Here is a 27,749-nt window from a genome sequence, read left to right as displayed (position 1 = left end):
CAGACCGACGCATTATCAGCCCGGTGAATGATTAACCGCCCGCGCGGAGCAGACGCTGTCGGGTCGAGCGCTCCGGGCCCCGCGGCCGAATCGCCCGCCGCGCTGGACTTTGGCTCCGTCGGCGACCGCTTGTTTACCCGCCGCGCGGTTATCGATTTCCCCCCGAGGCTCGCCCGACCACCAGACACACAAACGTCATTCAGGCTAACGTTCGGCGTCAGGCCGCGGCGGGAGTAAAAAATTGGCAGGAAGTGCACCCTCACGCGCTTTTCGAGACGGTGCGGGGCTCTAAGCTTTAACACCCCCCCCCGAGGAGCACACGTGTAGAAGCACAGAAGCACGGAGAAGCACGCTAACAAAACCCGATTCGTCGGCGTGCTCCTGAATTATTTTACCAGTTAGCGCACTCCAAGCTTCAGGAGCTAACGTTCCTGAAATGGAAGCACCGTAGAGCAGTTGTGCAGTTTTTATTTTGTGATGTGCGATAAGTGTTACCCATGCCAATACAACGCGAGCTACACTGCCCTGGAACTTGTGGAATAGTGTAGTTTGCGTTGTGTGCCCGTGGTGTGAGTGTACAGTGGTTAGGGAGCAGGGGGAACAGGACTGGTAACTGAGAGGCTGCAGGTTCAAATTCCACTGCCTTCGTACGCTCAAAGAGCAGAGCAAAGTACTTAAACTGAACTGCATCTGCAAAAAATACCTGACTGCCTGAGGGGGGAAAAAAAAAAAAGAAATGTACGAATGGGATGCACGGCTAGTTTTACTGTTCAGTGCTTTTATGTATGAGATCAAAGGAACACGATAACAGGATGATGTACGACCCCCCCCCCCCAACCCCCCGGGGGAGTTTAGGCCGGATCCTGTGTCTGTCTTGTGAAGTACAGCTGTAGACATAATAGCCTAATAATCCGCACAGGGAACAGATTCAAGAGACAACATTAACTGACCTTATCAGGAAGGGGGGGGGGGGCTGGAGGGGGGAGGCATCACCAAGGATCATTCTCTGAATCTAATTCACCATAATGAGAGAATGAAGGAGGCTTTTAAAACTGGATTAGGTGGAATTATGCAGACCCCCCCCCCACACCCACCCACCGCCCCCACCCCCCACGACTAAACTCCCTCAACCCTGACCCATGTGCCCTTTCCCAAGATGCACTGCTTCGCTGACACGATCGAGGAAGGCGTTCTGCATACAGTCTCGCCCGATAGCTCCATCGGAAAGCGTTCTCTGGGACCGGTCACATGCGGAGATCTTCATTGCCTGTCCTGGAAGTCGCAGGTGTCCGGGTATTGTTTCACTTATTCACACTGTCTAGCCAGACCAGGTTGGGCCAGTTATCGTATCACGCTCTTGATATTCGCCGTCAGACGTCCAGCTCTGCAGACGTGGAGGGTTTGACAACGCCTGGGCAGCATGCTGGAGCTGTCTGCTCTACGTGTTTACGTTATGGTGAGAGCCAGGGAGCCGGAGGGTTTGACACACGGCCACTGAAGCAGTCTCGTTCTCAGCTCTGGGCCTGGCCTGGAGTGGCTTGTTTGAATGCAACTCGTGGCCCTTGTGAAGCACTGTCTCTTCGTCTTTTTGGTTGTGCTGTGGTGCAGCATGGAGGGCCCTTCTGACACCGTAGCCACTTCTGTGTCCAAGTCGGCGACTCATGATTTACGGGACGTCGGTGCCGGGCCGAGCGTTTGGGCTCTCGCCTGCGCTCTCTGGAGCGGCCGGAGGGTCTGACACCGGCCCTGGAGCGTCTCCGTTTCAGACCGCGCACACACACCGCGGCGATAAATAACCACCGTGGCGTCCGCACGGGACGACAGCCCCGCAGAGACGGGATTTCTGTGCCTCGCTGTCGGCGGGCGACGGATATCCGTAACCCTAGTGGCACAATCAAAGACCTTAAGACCTGTCTTTATTCAGCCGTTCCCACGGCAACAGCAGAGCGCAAAAAAAAAAAAAAAAAAGTAGCATTGTTTTGTCAGCTGCTTTTCCCCCATCGCTCATGGCAACCAGGCACCCAGCGACCTCAGGCTCCCCCCACCTCACAACCCTCCAAACCCCAACACAGTCTTGCTGCATCCAAGAAGCAGCTGGTGACCCATGGCAACAGTGGCAGACAGGACCTTTAGGTATCTCAAGTCATCATCCGTGCCACTGTTGCAGGTAATAGTGATGTCATAATGCCAGCCCTCTGGTGGAATTCTGGGGTTAATGTGGTTGGCTAAATAAGGAAGCGGGATTCACAGGAGGGGTATATATGTAACCCATGATTCCATAGGTTAAAACAGGACAGGGAAAGAGTAGCGGGGGAGGGGGGGGGAGAGAGAGAGAGGGGGGGGGGCAGAGAAGGGGACAGTGCAGTGGTTGAGTAAGTCTGTAATCAGCTTTTCTTGGACCCAAACATGATTACAACCGTATGGCTTCAGAGGTTTCTAGAGATCAATCCAGTGTTTACAAGAAAGAAGGAAAGGGAGAAAAGAGGGGAGGGAAAAAGGAGGAGGGATGAAGAGGAAAATGAAAGAGAGGGGCAGAGAAAGGAAGAGAGGCATCCCCCTCTCTCTCTCTCTCTCTGTGTGTAAGCCTTTTTTTTCTGACCGAAGGCATTTTTGTGCGAGACCCAGAAGCGCACATGTGCGCTATAAAGGGAGAAGCCGAAGACCGCTGTTCGGGCCGGCCGAGGCTGACGGATGAAAGCAGCGCAGCGCGGCATTGCTGCATTTCTGGGGCTTGGCTCCGGTCCCCCCTCAGACAGGGACGTGATTGGATGAGACAGCTGAAAGCTCCGCCCCCACATGCACGGCTCGCGCCAGCCAGCTCTGGGGCTGATGTTGGGAAAATGACAGGCTGGATTAAATTAAAAAGGGGGGGTGGGGGGCAGGGGGGGGCAGGATATTTATCATACACAGGCCTGCCAGATCCGCTGTCCTCAGGTGACCGCTGTTTAAAAAAAAAACCAGCTGGGATACTTTACCTCCCATACGCACACACTCACATACACATGCACACAAACACACACACTCTGTCAAATACACATACACACAACAACAGCACAATCATAACACACCTCCACACACACTGTCCTCACTACACTGCACACAAAACACCACTCTACTTAAAACCTCCACTACACCACACACACTCACATACACATGCACACAAACACACACACCCAACACACACACACACACACACACACAAAACACACACACTCACATACATACACAGCACACAAACACACACTCACACACACACACACACACACAGACTTAGACACACACACATACACACACACACACACAGACACACACACTTAAGCAGACATACACATACTCATAAACACATTAGGGGTACATTCCTCTAGTGGACACAGGGCTGGGGGTTGGTCCAGATGGGGGGAAGGGAGGGGAGGAGGGCTCAGACAGAACTAATATTTATCTCTGCACAAACGCTGCTGCTCAGAGCACCAGGAGTCATAATAATTCAAAGGGCTGATTTATTAAAAAACTTGTAACAGACGCAGAAACTGGACACAGCATCAATACAGATTACTTCAGAAAATACACACAACCTTTAGACGGGAGCGCTAGAGGCAATCTTATGGGTAGCTACCTCACCAAAATCTAGCAAGACAATCACGACCCCCCCTCCCCCCCAAACAACCACTGCTCTCGCAAGATACCATAGTAGTGACTCTCTTTCTCTCTCTCACACACACACACACACAGTGTTTTGTCAATAAATTAAGAGGAAAACTATTCAGAGATATTTCATTAGAACATCCATATTTTAATATGACACTTCCCCACATAAACAGCCGTCAACACCAAAGATGGTTAACAACGAGGCCAGGAGTCTCGGCTGCTACTCCTCCCATCTCCTGCTCTGTCTATCCCACAATGCCCCACTTCACTGCTTAGTGTGCGGCAAGGCCTTGCAGCTTCTATGGGACTTGACAGAAACACATCACATGATCACATGGAAGCTGTACGACCTTGCTTCACCGACTGGCTGTCTTATCAACCCCCCCCCACAGAGATCAGCAGTGATGTTTTTCCTGGAAGTACTTTGCTTGTCCTCAGACGTTTGACTGTTTACTTGTACGGCATCAGGTAAAAAAAAAAAAAAAAAGACAAATATAAATGCAGTACACCACATGGTGGCGATGATCGTTATTCCAAAGAAATACTCCATTGCAGTATGCCGTCCGGAACGCCCTGTCATTCAGCAACCAATAGGAATGCACGCCTACGTAGCCTTAACTTCACCTCCCACGTCCACCAATACAAACAGTATCAACCAGTATTCCATACCATTTTCATCCGTTGGCACTGCTTGGATCATAGAACATGCAGACAGCTCTGATTGGCTCAGGCAGAGGGCAAAGGGGCATGGTGTCAAACCATTTTGTTTAGAATTTTAAATTTCTGACCAATTTTTATTTTGCTCCAGAATGCCAAACATAACTAGCTGTGGTCTAACAAGACACTGCCTGTTTATCAAATTGCAAACTATTTTGTTTCACATTACAACGGTCATTATACTGACAAATGCACCGTGACTTCAAATCAGAAACGAAGCACAAAAAAAAAAAACCTCCTCACAAAGGCTTTTTTGTTTTGGTTCATAAAATATATACAAGCTCATTTTCCGCAAACAACAGGCTGCCAACACGGCGAAAAGAAACACATCTGGTCTTAAATTACCTCCGCTCTGATGCCAAATTATGCCTTTCCTAAAACAAGGGACAAGGGCTGGGCCCGTTGTGGATTCAGGGGAACGGTGGAACCTAACCGAAACCGCGAAGGAACACGAGAATATTTCGGCAGACTCTCTCACCCAGAGCGACTCGCTATGTGAAAGAACATACACACATCTGCTAGAGTTACACGAGCAACTGAGGCACACGGCTAAAATGGGAAAAGTCCCATACCATTACGTTACAGCCATTTATCCAGAGCGACGTACACAACTTTTTACATCGCAACTATACAGCAGGATATATATAGAGAAGCGATGCAGATTAAGCACCTTGCTCCGTGCCTTACCAGGGAATCGAGCCCGTGACCTTCTGGTTACAAGACCAGCTCCTTACCCCTTTATTATACCCTGCTAACCTGAGCCAGCGTGCGTGCGCAGCGCAGCTGAAGCTGAAGCGCTAATGTAGATCAACCCGGCCGTCTTCAGACCGCAGCACAGCGGCCCGGACGTGCAGCGACGGGAGGGGTACCGCGAACGCCACAGCTGCCCCCCCGAATTAAGACGCGGTGGGAACGGGTGGACGCGCGACACGCGACGCGGGTTCGGCGCGGCGGGGAGCGGTACCTTCGGACGGCGTCTCCGCGCCTCCTTCCGGCGAGGCTCCGGCACCTAGCAACAGGCAGGGGATGAAGATGAGGATGACGAAGAGGCTGTCGGCCATGTTGTCCGCCCCCCTGCAAAAGAAGACAAAGGGTTCACTTGCAGAGAGTTATCACAGCACGGCAACCATGCACGCATGCGCGCGCACACACACACACACACGCACGCACGCAGCAGGAGGAATGGAAGCTACAGAATAACTCCAGATTTGCTCAGCTGGGGATTCAGCTGCTGTTGCTAAGGCTCGAAAGGCTTTACCAGGTGAAGAGATGGCGACTCCCACCTGGAACTGTGCGCTATTTTCGAGTGGACTCTGTGACCTCGCCGAGCCCCGGTCCGAAGACCTCAGCTTATATATAGCGCCTTTCAGGAATACCAAAGCACTATTAATACATGCGGCGATGCAGCAGTAGATTTCCCCAGTGCAGGGGTGCTGAACACCGGACCTGCAGGGCAATATTGTCTGCAGGTTTAACTCCGGTCCTGGAGGGCCGCAGTGTCTGCTGGTTTAACTCCAGTCCTGAAGGGCCGCAGTGTCTGCAGGTTTAACTCCGGTCCTGGAGGGCCGCAGTGTCTGCTGGTTTAACTCCAGTCCTGAAGGGCCGCAGTGTCTGCAGGTTTAACTCCGGTCCTGGAGGGCCGCAGTGTCTGCTGGTTTAACTCCAGTCCTGAAGGGCCGCAGTGTCTGCAGGTTTAACTCCAGTCCTGGAGGGCTGCAGTGTTTGCAGGTTTCATTCCAGTCCTGGAGGGCCGCAGTGTCTGCGGGTTTAATTCCAGTCTTGGAGGGCTGCAGTGTCTGCAGGTTTCATTCCAGTCCTGGAGGGCCGCAGTGTCTGCGGGTTTAATTCCAGTCCTGGAGGGCTGCAGTGTCTGCTGGTTTAACTCGTCCTGAAGGGCTGCAGTGTCTGCAGGTTTAACTCCAGTCCTGAAGGGCTGCAGTGTCTGCGGTTTAATTCCAGTCCTGGAGGGCCGCAGTGTCTGCAGGTTTAATTCCAGTCCTGGAGGGCCGCAGTGTCTGCGGGTTTAATTCCAGTCTTGGAGGGCTGCAGTGTCTGCAGGTTCGGACTGGATTGGGATTGTATTTTGTTTTGGAAAAATTCGATACAGCGCTCCCGCTGGAAACGGATGCAGAGGAATATTCATTTCAGAACGACAGGATAATTGGAAAACCAGAGAAAATCAAACCAGTGACTCACTGCTGAAACATCACAGTTCACCTGCACAACAGCAAATGGAATAAAAAAAAAACACATCAGAGAAAGGAGACTGAGCAGATATGCAGCGTATACGGAGCGTTCACGCTAACGCGCGGGAAACGTCCAAATGCCAACTGACGGCCAGGAAAGAGGCGACCGCCTCGATGACACGCCCCTCCCGCTGTCACGGCAACACACACGCACACACACACACACACACACACACACACACACAGGACCCCGGTCCCACGAACCCCAGTTCCGCGTGCGCTTCGTCCATCGCGCACAACCCCCTGGAAGTTTCTGCAAGGAAATTACGCCCCCCCCACCCCGTACCACGAATCATAAAAACCCCCGTGACCTTTCAGTAATCCCGTCCTGTCGCCAAGGAGACACCTGGCCTGAAAGCGTCAGGTACAGTAGGCCTAAAGGGTGGGGCGCGTCGGGTTGCCAGACGTGCCGTAAGTGCCGAGCGCGCGACGATGCGCTTTTCAATAGAGCGCATCACAAACCCAAGCATCTGGACCAGCAGTGGGCCTGTCTGCAGCTCACCCACCCACTCACTCACTCACTCACTCACTCACTCACTCACTCACTCACTCACTCACTCACTCACTCACTCACTCACTCACTCACTCACCTCACTCACCATCACCTCACTCACTCACTCACTCACTCACTCACTCACTCACTCACTCCACTCTCTCACTCACTCCGGCGTAGTGTTAAAACAACACTCGCAAATCACATTATGTTCAGGCAGCATTTAGTAAATTATTTTTAAAAAGTTGCATCTGTGCGGCGCGTTTCGCCTGAAGATCTCAAAGCCGCTTTGCGGGTCGACGCCCGCTAGGGGGCGCCCCGGAGAAGGTCGCCGTTCATTGAGCTCCGTCGCGGGGGGGGGGGGCTCGCGGGAGATTTTGGGACGGGCCGCCACGGAGCACTCACGCGCCCAAGAGTGCCTCAGACCTCAGATCCCGCCCGTTAGTAAGTTTGGCTGTGTAAACAGATAACGCGTGTAATCAATCAGCCCTGAACGAGCGCTCTGCAGCTGGCTGGAGTAACGGCGGGCTCTGGAGCGGGCTGGACGGGGGCCACGTCCCCCGGGGGGGCGACGCGCGTTTTTAACGGCCTTTCGAACGCGCGCCGCACTTCACCGTGACACGCTGACAAAAGGCGCCGGCCTCCCTCTCTCTCTCTCTCTCTCTCTCTCTCTCTCTCTCTCTCTCCCTCTCTCAGCTTTGCATTTTTACGGACGTTCGTTTGAACTCATTCCCGTTTTCCCCGCCACCGGCTAAATTACATTTTTATTATTTAATTCCCCTGGGAAAACTGAACCGCCATGCAAAAAAGCAGTGCAGAAAATGAAGATCGATCCACTGGCAGGGCGTTTGAATTTTTATTATTATTATAATTTTTTGTTTTTGTTTTAAACGGCTGGCTGTAAGCGTCTAGTGCGGCGAGGCTTTGACCTTTGACCCAGGGAGGGGTGGGTCAGGAGGCGAGGTTCACACGTGACGCCCCCCCAACAGCTCTGATGCAAAAAAAAGCAGACAAAGCAAACAACCCTGACCAGACTGCCAGTCCATTCAGGGGTCACTCCACAGTCACGGCCTGTAGTACGAAAGTTGTGTAATGCTGCTGCCGCCGCCGCCGCCGCCACCGCCCCCCCTTCAGGTTCACATCCCACCTAATGCTCGCTGGGTTAAGGGAAGGAGTTACCCCCCCCCAAAAAAAAAAAAAAAAAAAAGACTGCCAAAACAGTCTGCCTCACTCCTCTATAGCTCAGTCTTTAAAGAACACACACACACGCGCGCACACACTCTCTCTCTCACACACACACTCACACAAACACTTACTGTACCCATGTGTGCACTCATTCATTTACACACACTCACACACACACACACTGCACCCACAAGTGCTCTCTCTCACACACACACACACACACACACACACTTACTGTACCCATGTGTGCACTCATTCATTCTCTCACACACACACACACACACACACACACAGTACCCACAAGTGCCTAAACACACACACACACACACACACTCTGTCTCTCCACACACACACACACTGCACCCACAAGTGCCTAAACACACACACACACACACTCTCTCTCTCTCTCACACACACACACCCACATACTCTCTCACACACACACACACACACAAAAGAATTATTCAGGCCGTTTTACCGAGTCTAGGGTGGCGTTGGAGTACTGCAAGCAGAAGCCCCCGGTCTCCCAGAGCTCCAAATCTCCAGTGTGCAGGAAGACTGGAATAAGTATACAAATGCTCAGCCCAGCCCACCCTCACCCCCCCCCCCCACCCCAATCCCACCCCAGTCCCACCAAACTGTCCTCCCAACAAGCAACAGCAGCCCCTCCCCTGAAAAAACCTTCTGACATCAGGCTTTCTTTCTTTTAACTCTTCTCTCTCTCAAATTCAGAGTTCCCTGTTGGCAGGAAATCCATTTGTAAATACTGCACGGAGTGTACAGAAATACCCTTGAACAGGAGCCCAGATGAATAATCAATACGACTTATAACGTAACTGCGACAACAACTAAAATAATAGCAATGATAATATCTAAAGTCAACACAAAAAATGCACTCTCTTTCTCTCTCTCTCCCCCTCCCCCCCCCCCCTTCTCTCTCTCCCTCCCTTGGTCGTCCCTATGGGATCATCCCATTGGGCACTCCCTGGTTGGTGATTGGTCGGGCAGTAACCGTGTGATGCCCCCAACAGCCCCGTCCCGTCCTGTCTGGCTCTCGCGCTGGGAGGGGAGCAGGTTCGACAGCTGTCGGTCTCTCAGAGAGACACGCACGCACACGCATGCACACACACCACACGCACAGACACACACACACACACACACACAGACAGACAAACGCACACAGACAGACAGACAGACACAGAGACACGCACGCACGCACACACACACAGACAGACACGTGCGCACACGCACACACCACACACACACAAACAGACAGACACACACGCACACACATGCACACACACCACACGCACACAGACACACAGACACACACACACACACAGAGACAGACAAACGCACACAGACAGACAGACAGACACAGAGACACGCACGCACGCGCACACACAGACACACACACACGCAGACAGACACGTGCGCACACAGACATACACACACACACACACAGACAGACATACACACACACACACACAAACAGACAGACACACACGCACACACCACACACACACACACCACCGCCTGCCTGCTTAATCCTCTCTGTTCCACTCAGCTTGCTCTTGACCCTCTCAGTCGGGCTCTTCGCGCCCCTCCCCCCTGATGGAATGCAGACACACTTGTACACTGTGCGCTTATTTCAGTGCGCAAGCTCTGGCCGTGGAGAACAGATTTGGGGGGGGGGGGGGGGCTCTAGCGGCAGGATGGAGTTCCTCCAACAGACTCTTACCTTACAGCTGAATCAGGCAACCCCTCACCTACTAACACACACACACACACACACACACAAACTCTCAGACACACACACATGCACATACACACAAACTCTCCCAGACACACACACACATACACTCACACACTCACACACGCACACACACACACACACACACACACGTACATACACACACAGCTGGGAGGTGTTGACACTGCCTGAGGGTGTACACACTGATCAGATCCTCACAGTGTGTAAGAGAGCCATTACACCATTCAGCACCCACTTCTTTCACTGTGTGTGTGTGTGTCTGGGAGAGTTTGTGTGTATGTGCATGTGTGTGTGTCTGAGAGTTTGTGTGTATGTGTGTGTGTATATGTGTGCAGGTGTGCATGTGTGTGCGTGCGTGACTGAATGTGTGTGCGTGCATGCGCGTATGTGAGTGTATGCTTGGATATGCATGTGTATGTGCGTGTATGTGTGTTTGTGCGCGCGCATGTGCGTGTATGTGTGTGTATATGTGTGCGGGTGTGCGTGTGTGTGTGTGTGCATGCGTGCGTGTGCGTATGTGTGCGTGCGTGTGTGAGTGTATGGTGTGTGCGTGATGCATGTGTTTGGTGGTGTGTGAGTGATGTGTGTGTATGTGATATGCATGTGTGTGTGTGTGTGTGTGTGAGTGTATGTGTGTGTATGCGTGGATATGCATGTGTGTGTGTTGTGTGTGCGTGTGTGCGTGTGTGAGTGTATGTGTGTGTATGCGTGTGTGTGTGTGTGTGTGAGTGTATGTGTGTGTATGCGTGTATGCATGTGTGTGTGCGTGTGTGAGTGTATGTGTGTGTATGCGTGGATATGCATGTGTGTGTGTATGTGTGTGTGCGTGTGTGAGTGTATGTGTGTGTATGCGTGGATATGCATGTGTGTGTGTGTGTGTGTGTGAGTGTATGTGTGTGTATGTGTGGATATGCGTGTGTGTGTGCGTGCGTGTGTGAGTGTATGTGTGTGTATGTGTGGATATGTGTGTGTGCATGCGTGCGTGTGCGTATGTGTGTGTGTGAGTGTATGTGTGTGTATGCGTGGATATGCGTGTGTGTGTGTGTGTGTGTGCGTGCATGCCTGCGCAGTCCTGGCAGACTGCCGTTAGCCTGCCCGTCTCAGATCCATTACCAGGTCAAAGGGAAAGGGGGCATGCGAGGGCTTCATTCTGTCGTCTTCGTTTGTTCTGAGCGAAACGGGGGGCGCGTGCGTGCCGTCAGGCATCTCCGCCACGTCCCCATTAATCGCTGGGTGGTGACAGACGGTTTCTATTTAGCCTCAGGGGTTGGGGCGGGGGGGGGGGTCTGCACGATCGGGATAAACAGGGCCCCTGGTTTCATCGCCAAAATCGGTGACCGCAAGCTGGGGGCTTGCACGTACCCCCCGTTGTTGAGTAAACATGTGAACGCACTGATGCGATATGAACGTTAAACAGGACACACCAGCTAATGCAGGAGGGTCCCCCATTTTCTATATCAGGCACCCTTGACTTTTGGGCCTCCCCGGCCCACTCATCAGTCATACAGAGCAGAAAAATAAATTGTCACTTAATTTACAGTGAGCTCCATAATGTTTGGGACAAAGTCTTTTTGTTTTTCTTGATTTGGCTCTTGTCATCACACAACGTAGGCACAATGCACACTCAGCTTTTATTAAATGGAATTTCACATGTGGTTAAAGTGCACACAGCTTTTATTCAAGAGAGTTTTTAAAAAGTGCATGTTTTCAGCTTTTATTTTATTGAAGGGAATTATTTTCTAGACTTTAGTTTCACCATATAGAAATTACAGCACATTTTACACATAGCGCCCCCCCCCCAATTCAGAGCACCATAATGCTTGAAACAAATGACTTCACAGGTGTTTCTGATTAGTCCAGTGTGTTCAATTACTTCCTTAGTGAAGGTATAAAAGAGCTTTCAGTTTCTAGTCTTCATTCTAGGCTTTTGATTTCCTTTGGAGTCTGTTATTGGCATTAACACAAGGAGCAGAGTTGTGCCAGTGAAAGTCACGAAAACCACTCTGAGGCTGAGAATTAAAAAAAAAAAAAAAGTCAGAGACAAGCCAAACCTTAGGCTTAACAAAATTAACTGTTTGGAACATCATTACGAAGCAAGACAGCACTGGTGAGCTCAGGAATCACGAAGGGCCTGGTAGGCTAAGGAAGACCTCTACAGTTGATGACTGACCAACTTTCACCACAATGAAGAAAAACCCCCAAACACCTGTCCGACAGATCTGAAAAACTCTTCAGGAGGCAGGCATGGATGTGTCAGTGACTACTGTCTGCAGATGACTTCACAAACAGAACTACAGAGGCTACGCAGCAAGATGCAAACTACTAGTTTGCTGCAAAAACAGGATGGTCAGGTTGCGGTTTGCTAAGAAGTACCTAAAAGAGCCTGCAGAGTTCTGGAAAAAGGTCTTGCGGACAGATGAGACCAAGATTCACTTGTATCAGAGCGACGGCAAGAGGTCAAAAGAAACTGCCCAAGATCCAAATTATCCCCCTCATCTGTGAAACATGGTGGGAGTGTTATGGCTTGGGTACGTATGGCTGCTATAGAAACCAGTGGTGAAACCAGCGTATGACAGTACCCTTAAATAAAAGCTGAGACCACTTTAACCACATAGGAATTGTTTGTTTACAAACATTATGGAGATCCCTGTATATATCATGATTAAAAAAAACGAATTGCTTTAGTGGGGGTGATAGTGGGCCCCACACACACACACACACACACAAAGCGACAGTCTCCTAGTACACAAGCGTGACCTTTGACCCCAGACCCCTCAGTCACCAGGCAGACATTGGCTAAGCTGCAAACAAACCAGAGGAAGTCATTTGAAAACAGTCCCTGGAGGTGTGTGTGTGTGGGTGTGTGTTGGTTCTAAATGAGCTCATCAATTCCCCAGTCCCCTAGTCTCTCCCTCCCTACTGGCAAATTTAAATCTATTTTCCTTGTTCCACAGCACCCAAAAAAAAAAGACAGCAAGTTTTATTTCAGAGGTAGACAGGGCACAGTTTTGCCAAATTGCCCAAAGATATCCAAATGATACATTTCTACATTTTATATTTATAGGTCTGAAACCCTGTGCCACAAGACACACTTTGGTTTAACAGCAGGTGAAGGAGGGGAACCTGTTGCCTGGATTCAGAGCCTGTGGGTCAGGCTTAAGGGTGCATGCTGGGAAACGAGCAAGGGGCTCACTGGCCCTAGGCCAAGCACAAAAACCAATCCCTGCCCCCCCCTCCCTGCCTCACCCCCCACCCCCCCCCCAGCTGGAGGGGATGGTAAACATAGGCCACCCCGCACAGAGAAAGGGGATCAGTGGCCAGCACAGCAAGGCTGTTCATGCACAGACCCCAGGGTTAGGGGGCGGAGCAGAACCTCCCTCGTTTCTGATTGGCTGAGAGGGCTGTATGCTCTCTGGAGCACTTGGCTCAGTAGAGTACTTCACTACTTCACAGTTTTAGTTTTTTTTTTGTTTTTGTTTTGGGGGGGGGGCTTTATTTCTTTCTTTCTTTCTTTCTTTTTTGATTTGTTGTTTCACCCCTGTTGAGAGCTTTACAACTTGAGAAATTACATGGATAGTTTATTTATTTTTGCATGAATGATTGAGACCACTGTCCACTGTCTTGTGACGTGGGAGCGCACTACAGCACAGTGGAGGGAACAAAAGGCTCAGTGGACGTGCGATCTGCGGGGGAGGGGGAGGAAACCAGACAGGCTATTTGGGGGGGGGGGGGGGCAGCACTCACACACGCGTACTTGCACACATATATACACTCACCCCACAGACACACACACACAAACGCACAGTAATCTTTCCGTATTAAAGCCAAACCAAACTGAGATAACAACCTATCAGATATGCTGATTAATTCAGTCCAAATCATCCAATAGGGGAAGATTTATATCCCAAGAGTTTGGCCCCCCCCAAACAGCAATTCCTCCGCAAAGCTTTTACAACGTAAATATATATTTTCCACAAAGAAAATGTGTCACGTTTGAAACGTTTCTCACGTCCCGTCCCATGTGCTACCGGCGTTCCGCTCTGGGGAGCACACCGTGAAGGTTCCAGATGGATCAGGTGTTGCCCGCGGCGACAAGCCGCCCGGGGGGAGATCCAGAGGAACGCACCTGTTCCAAACGCTCTCCGGAAACGGGATAGGCCAAGGGAGGCTGGACTCACAGCCGCCCCCCCCCCCCCCCCACCAACCCCCCGTTTTAGCATCCAAAAATATAGCCGTACTTTGTATTGTCCCAATTTTATTCAATTGCAATAATACATTCCAGTTTCAGACTGCATCTCTGTCACAGACTGCTGTGAAGTGGAGACTAACAGTGATTTGGCAGTTTGAGAGAAGTGTGTGTGAGTGTGTGTGCAAGCAAAGCATCTTTGTGGGCCTTAGTGTGCTTACGGGGAGTTTTTGTGTGTGTGTGTGTGTGTGTGTGTGTGTGTGAATGGTGCAATTGTGAGGCAAACCTGCTGTTCTTCAGGGCTGGCTAAAAAGGTTTACATAGTGGATCATGGCTGTATAGCAAACTGGTGCACACACACACACACACACACCTCAAATAAACACAAGTCTGGTCTGGACCATATAATGCAGATGTAATGCAGATGTAATGCTGATGTAATGTAATCCAGCTTGGCCTTTCCATATAACCTGGGCCACATTGGCTCGTGAGTTGTTTTGTTTCTGGATTTCATACCTTCATGCCAGCGGCATCTGTTCTCATTACGATTATTGAATCAGCTCCATCGTTTATGTAATCTGACATTTTACCCACATTTCTGGTTAAGCTCACCAATGGCAGCTCTAATCAACGAGCTGATTGGCTAACCGAGGCCCTGGAAATGGTGGCAATACAACCACAATGGTGATAGGGTCAGAGTGTGCAACCCCTGCCGTGAAGTCATTGACTCTGGGAAATCAATTTCCTTTGAATTCAATCATCATTCACATTTTGTGTTGTTTTGTTCATTTTGATGGGGGGGGGGGGGGCATGTTTACATTTAGAGACACAGAGGCCCCCGTGGTGGACAGAGGGATCAGACAGACAGAGGCACGACTCTTTTCTTTGTGAAGAGAAGGTGTGCAGATTTACTTGCCGGGCCGAGCGGATGTCCTTCTCTTGCCAGCTCAACGGCTCCCTCCACCGGGAGTAGCAGTTTCTCCCCGCGCCACTAGGTGGCGATAAAGCCAGCAGGTCGGCAGCAGTCTCTGAACTCGGGCGTTTTGCATTCTCACCCTGCCAGATCGACATATTTGCTCTCTCCAGACAGACACATCAAGGACGCACCCCGTCTGGGTGCTGTGGCGATGGAAATTCCACAGCTTTGATCTCGGCTTTCCAAAATGAGCTCCTCTCTCTCTCTCTCTCTCTCTCTCTCTCTCTCTCTCCTACTCCATTTTCATTGCTCTAAGCAACTGTGGGGGATTGTGAGGGGTGGACCGCTTCACGGTGCGCACTCAGCAACCACACCGTGCCCTGGCATGTTCCACATTTCTGGAGGGCACTGCCACAGTCAGCTCTTTGCCAAGATGCAATCTGATCGCCGTCCTCCGGCCAGACCGTCGCAACTTACTCCAATAAAGTTTCATATTCAAATCGACGATTCAGCACTACAACTGTAGCAAAGACTCTCAATGGAACAAGACTAACTAACGCCAGCCATGCACAGGTACACGGAGAGTACCCAGGGCCTGCGAGTCACGTGCGCGGACAGACTTAACGGTGACCGCGAGACGAGGTCTGTGTACACATCTGCCCGTGTGCGCAACCCGTGCGCAGGCAGAGAGCTCGGTATGGAGAAATCAGCCGTTTTCCAGGCACCGGACTTCGCGGAAATACGGTGTCCCCTGCATTAGCTGCGAGGCACGGTGTGCACATTAATTAAACATGCAACGCTTAACAGACACTGAACATCAACCCACTCACACAGATAAGCAGTTTCTGGGAACGTGCCAGGGACCCACCTAAACTTGCACTTGCTCGTCAAACACAAAAATAATGTCTGGTCAAATAAAATATAAAATATAAAAATAAAGGCTTTAAGGTGTAAGATCACACATATGTGATTAGAATGTTCTTAACTGAATTACTATTATTAATATTATAAACCACACTTCAAGATTAAAACTTCTTGAAAAACAGTAGGGAAAAATAAAACTATACAATAAATTAAATTTAAAAATTCACTTTATTGTATACTCAAAGGACAATCGCTTTAAAACACATCATTTATCGGTTGACAGTCAACAAAGCAGCATTGTCACCGTGATGCATAATTAGCAAATCTACAGAAGTGACACTCCTAAAAAAATTGCTATCCCTGCTTGTTCGATGCTGGAAGCCTTGAATCAACATGAAACGGATTCATCCCTGACCCCTGACCCCTGTCTCGGCCCCGGACCGCCACTTAAAAAAACAAGGCCAGAGCAAAGCACGCCTTTGGGCGTTTGTTTCCCTTTTCCCTCATTGTCACGCAACAGCCACGGCTTTTCGCTTAAAACTGGCGACAGAGCGACGGACATTAAATCCGTTTTTAAAAAAATGTATTATTATTATTTTTTAAACACGGACAAACTATTTCAGATACACGCGCCAGTGTAAACGAGTTTAAGCTCATGAATATTAATGCAGATGTTATTGAACGGCAAGTTGATTTGCTGCTACAGTAATTGGACCATTATTTTTTTTTTCATACGTAATAAGCCAATTCTTAATACACCATTTCGTTCGGCATAAACATGCTTTCCGTCTCTCATCCGGCAGTTGCACCGTGCAACATTTCCATTAGCAATTTATATGTTTGTTATTTCTTTTCATTGTGGACACGCTACAGTGATGGGAAAATTACACCGCTTACACTCCCAGATAACCATTTATTCCGAAACAGATTACCAGCAGCAACAGAGGCTAGAAATTCTGGCCCAGGGGAGAAAGAAAAACGTTATCTAGAAGCCGACATGCTCACTTTAACGCCGCATGGGCGTAAGCACACTAACCGGAGCAGGAACTGAACAGTAACTACAGGGACACGAGTCACGTGACCACTATAGTGATTAGTGACAGGGAGTCACCAATGATAAAATCTGAAATGGGATGAAACTGTTATAGGAAGTGACTACACAGTAAGTGCGAATGAAACAGTGTATGACATAACGCGATTAACAACACTAGCATGACTACAATGACGTGTGTCTAGAACAGTGTTGTGAGATGTGAACAGGACATGACTGTTCACATCTGGTAGCGTGTGACTTATGATGCTTGCATATAACAGGATGTGGCTATAAGTGTATTACTGTAACAGAACATGACTATAACAGTGTGCGACTAACAGAACATAACTAATGATGTGCGTCTATACTAGTGTTTGACTAATGAGATATGAACAGGACGTGACTATAACAGTGTGATTTAATTTGACATTTTTGCCATTTAGCAGAAACTCATTTCCAGGATAATTTTTTTTTCTTTTTTTTTAACATACAATCCATTTATGCATTTTACTGAAGCTATTCAGGGTAAGTACCTTGGTCGAGGGTATGAAGGAAGGAAATGGAACCCACAACCTTTGCATTACAAGCCCAATTCACCAACTGTTATACACAGTGACAGGTCTTTTAACCAGGTGACTGTGTCTCACTCCCAAACAGAACAATGACATTATACTGTGAAGTATAGCACTAATGACATGTCTTCCATAGATATCCCTTGGTACAAGATCACAACAATACATTTCAGCGAATATATCACTGGAGCTAGTCCATTGTGTCCCTTTACTTATAGGATCCACATTTATGCACCTATACAATGCATGCTTCATAACTCAGGAAGCGCACGCCCAATTATGATCATGCTGCAGTCAGCGGTTATACAGAGGCTGCAAATTATCTGGACAGCAAACGGCTCGGAGGTTCACAGACCGCAAACAGGATTCACCATCGGCAGGGAAACATGGCCAGGGTTCTCCTGGTGATAGGAGGAAAACTGAAGGAAAGCAAACTTTTCAGCCTACGTTTATGAAATCAAATAGATAAAACGTGACGTTATATGTAAAAAGTAATCTATCAGTCAGTAGCCTGCCGAGCTAACATAGAACGTGTGGTTCTGACGGGTTTTGAAAGGTCTCATTTAGGGTTGGTTTGGCGCAGATTGATTTGGAGTGCTGGTCAGGTTGAGTGGTGAAACGCAGGAGGGCTGGTGTAAAAAGTTTTTTTTTAAAATCCTGTTTCAAAGGAGCCAAATGAAAAAATTGTGAGGCGCCACTGAACGAGCTCCGAGCTTTCCCCGTTTCCCTTAGTATCACTGTGAATGCTTTTTCTACTGATCTCACCCCCCCGGATTTTACCGGAAAAAAAACATTAATCAAAGCAGGGTCTGGCACAGGAGCAACCGTGTCAGAGTATAAAACCTACGTCCTCCTTGGGAACAACATGCCTGCCAGGTCAATTTACAGTAACAGCACCCCCTAGTGCCAGTTTCAGGGAGATGCACTTTCTGCTCCGCGACTAACAAAATCATCTGGAATGCGTTACAATCCATTGCAGACATGCTCAATGTCTGTTTTAGTACACACTTTTTTTCAGAATTACTTGAAATATGTGTACATTTTAGCACCTTACATATTCTGTAAATCATTCATATGGATTAATTTTACTGAGGATATGTAAATGAAATATAAGGGCCAGATTGAGATAAAGATAGGCGTTTGCTCAAGTTATTTAAACAAATACAGAACCTACCTAACATTAGGAGAGAAAATATCATATAGCTAGATTCACTCTGGTTTCATAACTTGATGCAATTGCACTAATCCTAATGCAATTACCTTCTGATTCAAAACCTCACATAGTTTATATGATTAGGGCCACGAGTTTGTCTCCGCCATGTGACTTGCAGGGATTTAAACTTGTATTTCAATGGTTCTCCTCCAGGGGTCCCCACAGGCACTCCAACGACACAGTCAAATGACTAATCGTACAATTGAGTTTCTGAGACATTTAATTTTTTAAACAATTTGTTTTTGTTATCTGAAAAGGTCAAGGGTGAGTGCAGGCTTTTTGTTTTAACCCAGCAACATGGCAGCTGATTCAAGTCTTGATTGAAGACCACGATTAGATAAGTTGAATCTTTTTTTTAATTTAATTTTATACAATTGCTCTCATTTTTAATGTGCGCTTTTCCCACTGCTTCTAAAAGAACCTATCATGCCCCTGTACAACACTTAAAAACACTGCAGCATGCTCATGGAAGGAAGTCATCAAACTGAGGATAACAGGAGTGTCGCTTGTAAACATTGCTCCCAATCACCATCTGTGCTTAATTAGTGGCTATTACTATATCAACTTAGATTATCGAGGTGGAGCAAATGGGATAATCGTTTGAGAAGGGGCCTGACAAAGAGGATATCGCAAACCACTAGCCGGCGGAAGACTGAAGTACCATGCATGAAAACAAGGGGAGACAAACTGGTAGCTCTATATATGAAAGTTATGATTTGTGGGAGAAAAAAAAAAGTGTAAAAAATAGAATGTAAGGTTACATTATAAAATGTAAGCTATGAAAAGCATGCAGTTTTAAAAATGGATTCTAAAAGAACAATAATAATAATAGAACAATAACAATAATATAAAATTTATAACAGCACACACATCTAACAGAAGAAAACCATTAATATTGCATAGTGCCAGACAAATTTCCCTCCTAGTTTAGAATTTTTACTTGATTTAATTTTGGTTCCATATGAACGTAATCCATTTTACACTCCACACAGTGTCCCTATACACATGCATTTCCATGAGAGTGAGCGGTCACCACACATGATTTAGCACCATTTCATGAATTCACCACATAGTTCGTAATGACACTGCGGCGCGGTGCAGCGGTTCTGCGAGGTCAGAACAGAATTCCCCGTTCTGGAAAAAAAAAAACCCAGGCGCGCGCGAGCACCGTGAAACAGCCGAAAATTACGGACCGCACTTGTTTGTCAAACTCGGCCTCTCGAGATACATAGTGTTCCGAAAAGCTGTTTCTGGTGGTTTTTTTTGCCACTCCTTTTAACATGTTTGTGGGGGAAAAGAAAAGACAACCTCTTTAAGAAATTCAAAAGATGTGTGCTACTAGGAGTCCGCATAGTAATCAAGAAGCCAGTCACTGGAAGCAGACCGTGCGATTCATTTAAGGACAAGAAGCCCAAGGCACTTTTCACAGTGTAGCTAAACCAGTCTTGATTTGGCACATCCGTGTAGGTCATTCACCAAAGATGGCAACCAATGCATTTCCCCTAAACATGTCATGTTTAGCCAAAAAATTTAAATAAATCCCCCTTCCTTCCAATATGGCACTCATCTCTTTTCAGTGGCCAAATTCCTGTGTCGACGCTCAAAATGGTGGCTTGTGCTTTCGGTGAATTATAGAAGACATACCTGACCCCAGACCCCATTCCAGCAACGTCACAGGTCAACTGTCAAACTGACTCCACCCCCTGCATGCCAACTGTTACAAAACGTGACTGGAGCAGAGACTGTAAAAAGGACTGGAGTCCTGTTTTAGTGGAGGGTTTTTTTTTCTGCCGAGTTCACACACTACCCAGCCTTCTTGAAGCTAGCTTGCAAACTAACTAGAGTCCAGACTCGGAAACCGCATGCATGAAACAAAACTACACCAAGTCGCATAGTGTTTCTTTTTGCATTTTCTCATTCCTCGCAGCAGTCAAATATTAGATGAAACAACATTTTCCTTTAATTTGCGGGAGACGTATGAGAACAAATTCGCTAAGAATGCTGATTATCTTTATTCTATCACCAAAAAATAAATAAAAATAAAAAAACTCCCCGCTTTGGCCCCATATGGGAGAGCCCAGACACGCGTGTGGAAGTGGTGAAAACTAGGGGAGGGCAAGCCACGTCTAAGCCCTGTTAACCTCGGGCTAAACGCCCAAAAACTACTAAGTTCTGTTACATATCGGGTAGGCAAAAGAACTAATAATGCGCAATAAATTGTGTAAACTGTCGCAAGATGGTAGCACTTGGCCCATAAAGCACAACTTTCTGCATCCATTCTCCCCGACTAGCCGAGTCACTAGCTGGTGTTTACAAGGCAACCGGACATCTGTATTTACACTTAGGCCATTATTTTACATGCAAGCCCCATTTACATTTTTAAGGAAAAAATCGTATAGGAGATCATTTAATTTCACTTCAAATCACCACTGAATCCAAAGCGAATTAACATAACGAGAACAAAATTACAGATTATAGATAGGCCTACGCACCATTGCATATGGCGATAAACAGGCTACACATTATATGGTGAAACAGAAGAAAGAAAGAAAAGGAAGAAAAAAACGCAATTTTAAATATGATCAAATTGTCGATTATCTGACACAGAAGTATATGAACATAACGTTTTCCTCTCGCTCTTCGCCTCGTCGCATCTTGGATAAAATAAAGTTTCCATATAAACGCATTCATGTCCCAGTTGCATTTCTGCACATTTTGACAGCGCCGTTCAGGCTAAATGTCGGAATTAACGGGATCCCTACCTAACACCGTCAGAGCAGTAGGCTATTGACCATATTATTCAGGTAGACTAACCCATTAGAATCGGATATTTTTGGTGTAAGAAACTACTAGGCTATCTGCATGCACATCAGGTAACTCGGAAGCATTTTAATTAACTTTTCCTTGATTGTCTAGCTATACGTGGTTAGCGTTTCTAAAGCCTAGTAGAACCTGCTTTTCGTTTTTTTTTTTTTAGTTTTTTTTTTTTTTTTACATTAAAACGCAACATGATGCAATGCTGTTCGGTAGGTAACAGACAGTTTTCTCTTTTTTTAAAAAATACATCTAAATAAATAAATAAAAACTTATTTTTCTTTAATGGCTTGTTAGCTTGCTGTAGATATACCAAACAAATCAGCCACACTATAAATATCCACATCAGCCGCATACCATTTCGGTATTCAATAAACAGGGTGCACGGTTTCTTATTGTACACCATCGGCCGGCGGCAAAATCTATACACATTTACTGTATATTTTATATAGCGACCCTGCTAACTGGCTCCAGCTTAAAACTTGGACACGTCCTGCACTGCTAGTCATGGGCTGACTGTGTGGCCAGTAAGATCAAGAGATAGTCAATCAAGACAGCTAGCAACAAAATCTATTCGATTGCGGGTTTTCCTGAGAACTGCAATACAGTTTTATAATTCTGCATGTACCCGAAAAAAACAAGAAGCACGAATGTTATAAATTGCTTCACATCGGCTATGTAGCAAAGTAACCCGTTTGCTGTGTGTGTTGTTTTCGCGACTACTAGTAAAATGCTGCAAACAGATGTGGCTAAATATAACTAAAAACAGACAGGCACGCGTGATTCACACCCTTAAAAACAAAAGGCGAATAGGACATGCAGGCGTTCAACTAATTAAAGTCGCTTACCTTATCGCAAAGTTGTCAACAGCGAAATGCGTGGCGCCTTCACTTTATACGTTCATGGGTCGGGAGACTCGGGACAGCACGCTGCTAAGTCGTAGCTAGTGGCTGACGGGGATAGCTATCCCCCTACCAAAATCAAAAAAAAAAAGATTTTGAAATCTGGAAAGACCCTATTTCTCACACAGCCATATCTTTACAATCAAGGTATCTTTACTGAACGCACAGACTCCACCCAGGCAACGGTGTGTGATCTTGCGGTTCTCTGCTCGTAAAGTTTCTCGATGCATATATTCTACAAATAACGAGATACTCAGTGTGTCCATCGACGCTTTAAGCAGCCTGTCTGTTTCAAAATAGCGAAGCGCCACCTGCAGACAAGCATTCAGCATAACCCCTTTAGCGAAACGCCAAATCGACAGAACTGCGAGCTAGATTTATAGCCTAACTCATTTGGAGTTTAATATTTTCTGCTAGACGGACTTGAAGTAATAAAGCACGTCTAGTCAACGGCCCTTAGTCATAAAGCGCTATTGTTAAATCTGCATTTTGTTCTTAAGTGGTAAAGGTGAGAGGTCGCTATAAAGGGGCAGTGAATGCCTGAAACGTGAGATTTGACTGAAGTTGCTTCCAGCTGCGGAAGACTGCTGTTTTGGGCTCCAAGCGGCTGCTCGCGATTTCCCTTTTACCCACTTTGAGCTGGCGCGAGCAGGGGTGTTGCATTGCTGCGCTCAAAATGACGGGGTAGGTTATTTATTTTAAGAAAAAGGATCATATTACAGAAAAATATGTGTTGCATTTATACGTATTATTACGACGACAACGTGAAATAAAAGGTCCTGCCGTATAACATTTTCCGGACTTAAATAGTACAATTTAAGACTCGAATCCATTGTAAACCCGAATGGATGGGAATGCACGAAAGGCTATTTTATTGCCTTCCTAGATTAACTGCCGTCCCTGCTGAAATGCAGCATAGACCAGCGTAAGATCCAAGCTGGTTAATGCTGGTTTATTGCAGGTCCAACCTGGGCAGTGCTAGTTTCCTAGTATGATGGTCAAGCCAATAAACCAAAGCTTGGTGAAGGTAATAATGAAAATACAGGTCTGTCCTGGTAGACCAGCTAAACTGGTAGCATGGTGGTCATGCTAGACCACTGGTGCCCAAATCTCCTTTTGGGTACCCCAGCCGGAGCCAGGTATTTGATACATTTCATCTCAAGCACAGCTGATTAGTTGCACGAATCGTGATGTACCTGAGGAGAGGTAGGGTACCACTGTACTCGACCAAGGTGCCAACGTGCTGGTCACCAGCACAACCATATTCACTGATCTTCACTGGGCCTCCTGCAGGGATATCAGTGTTTTCACAACAGAACCGATCACATCTTTATGTTGTGTTGGCACGCTCGTCGCATTTCGCAACGGAGTGCTGCCATCAATCTGGCGCTGAACTAATTAGGCTGCGTACCATCGCTGACATCATATTGCTATGGCAACATTCAACAGGTAATTTATGTTAACAGGCCGCAGAGGATGACTCACGTGACATGATGACTTGCTTTACTCTGTAGCTGTGTGCGGAATGTTATCCTATAGTACTATGACATCAATGTGGTCTCTACGAGGAAAGACACTGTTTTGCCGCCATATTTAAACACCACCTTGGTCGCTGGCAGGAAGCAAAATAGAGAATGGGGGTGGGGGGGGGGGGGGGGGGGGGATGTTCTCCAAGAGTATTTGTCAGTGGAGGAGGAAAGAAAATCAATATTTGATTTATTGTTAGATACTGAGGACAACGGTTCTATGGAGCCGGAAGAGACAGCGCTGTAAATTTAAGGATTTCTTGTTTGGGGGGCAGAAAGCGTCCAGCCCAGTCAAGAGCAGTCTGCTCCTTCGGCTGCGGGCCCTCAAGTGCAGTCCAATCAGATGCCGGGGATGTTAAATGCAGCGTGTGCCGTTCTTCGGCGGTGCCCTCGAAAGCCTCCGCCGTGCTTTGATTGCAGCGCGCGCGGGTTCTCCGCCGCCGCCGCCGCCGCCACCGTCGAAAAATCATATTTCACATCAAAATACGTCAGAATGGGAAAATGACAATGTCACAAGAGCTCCGCAACAAGAAGCAGGGTTGAGCTCTGAAGATGGATCAAAATGAATTAAACTGTGTTAAGTGAAACGCTGAAAAATTCACCTGTGGCTAGGTAAAAGCAAACTGCACACTCAAATGTCAAAGCACAAGCCTTAATAGAAATGACGTCTTTGATTGAACTGGAGGGTCTACTGGGCTGGACTGACCACAAGGAGCCACGTATAACATTACCCAGGCCCCAGAATGTCAGATGTCTGCCTGGAGGTGTGTGTGTACAACGTGCAGACCCTCATCTGTTACAGACAGTCCTACCTGCAGGGAATAATTGCATGCTTGGTGGGTAGTTTAATTTGAGTGTACTGACTTTCCTCAGTAGTGCACAAAGGATAATCCAGTTTCAGGTGAATTATACAGTGAGCGGGAGGGCAAAGCTGGACAGAGCGCTATCGCTAGGAAGGGCGCAGTTGCAGGGCAGTCTACCTCACCAAGGGGTGTGGGCTGTGTGGCCTTTTGTGTGGTGAGATGATGTCACTGTGCTGGGAAGAGACTGGCCAGGATCCTGTTCCCAAGTGTGGTAAGATGTGTTTGACCTCAGCCAGTGGTACCCCCATTCACCACAATGTGTTTCTGGCATGTTATTGGGGTCTCCAATGCTTTCTGTTTTTGTTTTGTTTTTATTTTTTTGTTTTTTTAATATTGGCTTGAGAGATATAGCCACCAGCAACTCTCATCAACTCTGCACTGTGCACTCCATATTTCATGTAGTTTCTCAGGCTAAAATTGAATTTTAGAACACTTTTGTGGGTGGTGCTAGTGTGGGGAAGGGGGGAGGGGGAGGGGGGGGGGCACGGTTGATTCTAGCCAATGAAGAGACACTGGAGGAGGAATGGATCATTAGTGGTAGTTTGATTTGGTTAATATGTAAGCTATTAAATAAATTAGACTTTTTGCTATGTTGGTCAGTTGGGGATATGAGTGGTTGGTCATCCCCATGGAACCCCCTTAAAATCAGCGCCCAGTGATAGGTGAGTGAGGAGTTGTCTTATGTTCACTGATTTGATGCAGTGATAATGTTTTGCTGTGAAGAGCCAACTCTTTTGACTGGTTGAATGGTTCATGATTGACAGCTCGTTGTAGCTCAGCCAGCAACGGCGGCTGACACAGCTCCTCTCTTCAGCCCCTGTACAAATGTCCCTGTCGGAGCCGTCAAACTTGCACCGCAGCGTGAATGACCTTTGAACTCCCAACAATCTCGACCAGGCCGGGCCATGTGTTCGCAGTGCACGTTTAGCCTCGGGCGTCAGCATTGTGTTTTTTTTTTTTTTTTCTGAGGTGCAATTTTGTCCCGCCTTTGCGTAACCGCAGGATGCTGTCGTGTTGCCGGGTGACACCAGCGTGTTAGCGTGGGACGCTAACTAGGGTGTGCGTGCCAGAACATGGGCCACAAAGGAGGGTGCGTACGCTGGCTTGTTAGCACGGGACACTAACGAGGATGGTCATGCTAGCTCGTTAGAATGGGACGCTAACGAGGGTGTGAGCACTAGCTCATTAGAATGGGATTGTAATGAGGGTGCTCATGCTAGCTCGTTAGAATGGGACGCTAACAAGGGTGTGAGCACTAGCTCATTAGAATGGGATTGTAACGAGGGTGCGCATGCTAGCTCGTTAGTACAGGACGCTTACGAGGATCCGTGTGCTAGCTCGTTAGCATGGGACGTTCTCGAGGGTACGCGTGCTAGCCTGTTAGTACAGGATGCTAACGAGGACGCTTGTGCAAGCTTGGAGGCATTGGAAGCTAACGAGGGTGTGCATGCTAGCTCGTTAGAATGGAATGCTAACGAGGGTACACACTTTAGCTCGTTAGAATGGGATGCTAATGAGGGTGTGCATGCTAGCTCGTTAGTGCAGGACGCTAACAAAGGTGCGAGCGCTAGATCATTGGAATTGGGGCGTGAACGAAGATGCAGCACTACCTCATTAGTATGAGATGCTAACGATGATGTGTGTGTGTGCTAGCTCGTTAGCGCCGGGCGCTGAGCGAGGGTCCATTTGATCATTAGCCATTCGGAGGGGGTCAGACGGTCTCCTGCCACCTCCGAGCCCAGGCTCTTAGCGTGCACCTCTGCCCCAAATCTGACACCTGTCAGGCGGACGGGGTTGCTCTTTCTGCGTGGAGCCGAGCGGACGTTATATTTATATCCCCCTTCTCAGTTTCATGGCTTTGAGAGGTGCAGCTCGCCCCTCCTGTTCCCGAACCACAAAACGGAATCCGCTCTGCGGCACGGCGACATGAGGAATTGTGCAACTGGAAGTGTTTTTACCGATCAACCCCCCCCCCCCCCCCACCCCTCGCATAGAGGTTAACGGCTCCGGATCAGAGCCCGTTTCTAAAAAAAAATAAAAATAAAAAAAACAGGTCCACAAAAAAAGCGAACATTTAATTACTTATTCTTTATTTATTTTTACCCGCGAACGGCGCGGTTACGAGGGAGATTACGGGCTGGGAGCGCTGCAGTCCTGCGGTAAGCACATATTACACTATCCATCTTCCGGCAGGAGGGTCTGTGCCCAGCGTGTAAATGCGGCAGTAAAACTCCAGCAACGCACCCGACGGCCGCTCTTCAGCATCGAGCCCGGGAGCTCATTTGGGCCGATGCCCCCGGGCGTCTGACCTTCATTAATCAAATTTATGTATTTGTTCCTCAGGATTATTGATTTGTTTGTTTATTTTATGTTTTACGGTGCCTTTCTTTTGCTAGGCTTATCCGGAGACTTAGGAGACTCGACTTTTTTTTCTCTCTTCTTTTTTTTTTTTTTCCCGTAAAGCACAAAAACTCATATATACGTGACACATAAATCACCTGTTGGAGGCACCTAATAAGTTTGAGATTTACAACGTTGCACCCGGTTCTTGTTGTAGGGTGAGCCTGGCCTCGCGTGAACCAAACACAGCCCCGTCATGCCCCGTTCGAGAGAGTCACTGCGAGACTCTCCCAACCATAAAAGTTAAAAATGTGGGGAAGGGTGGAGGAATGTTCTGAAATTGTTCGGGTATTCTGCGGTGTTGTTTGCTGTGGTGTGATTTAGCTACAGGGCCTAACGAAAGACAACCGTGTTGTCTCCTGAAAAATGGCATCACCACAAACCAGTCGGGGGGAGGTAT

General features: G+C 47.8%; 1 protein-coding gene across 2 annotated transcripts in view; it reads right to left on the bottom strand.

Annotated features, from left to right (window-relative positions):
* ghra (growth hormone receptor a) overlaps nucleotides 1-23,139 on the bottom strand; it is a 44,849-nt gene extending 21,710 nt beyond the window's left edge. For both annotated transcript variants that reach the window (XM_064296939.1, XM_064296940.1), the window contains exons 1-2: nucleotides 22,507-23,139; nucleotides 5,327-5,436 (exon numbers count right to left, since the gene is read on the bottom strand). In XM_064296939.1, the coding sequence (XP_064153009.1) occupies nucleotides 5,327-5,423 (97 nt within the window). In that variant the 5' untranslated portion in view covers nucleotides 5,424-5,436; nucleotides 22,507-23,139. The remainder of the gene's footprint in view (nucleotides 1-5,326; nucleotides 5,437-22,506) is intronic.
* Between the last annotated feature and the right edge of the window lie 4,610 nt (nucleotides 23,140-27,749).

Source organism: Anguilla rostrata, chromosome 10 (assembly GCF_018555375.3).
Source record: "Anguilla rostrata isolate EN2019 chromosome 10, ASM1855537v3, whole genome shotgun sequence".
NCBI lineage: Eukaryota > Metazoa > Chordata > Actinopteri > Anguilliformes > Anguillidae > Anguilla > Anguilla rostrata.
Note: the sequence above shows the minus strand (reverse complement) of the source record. Positions and strands in the feature narration are given on the sequence as shown.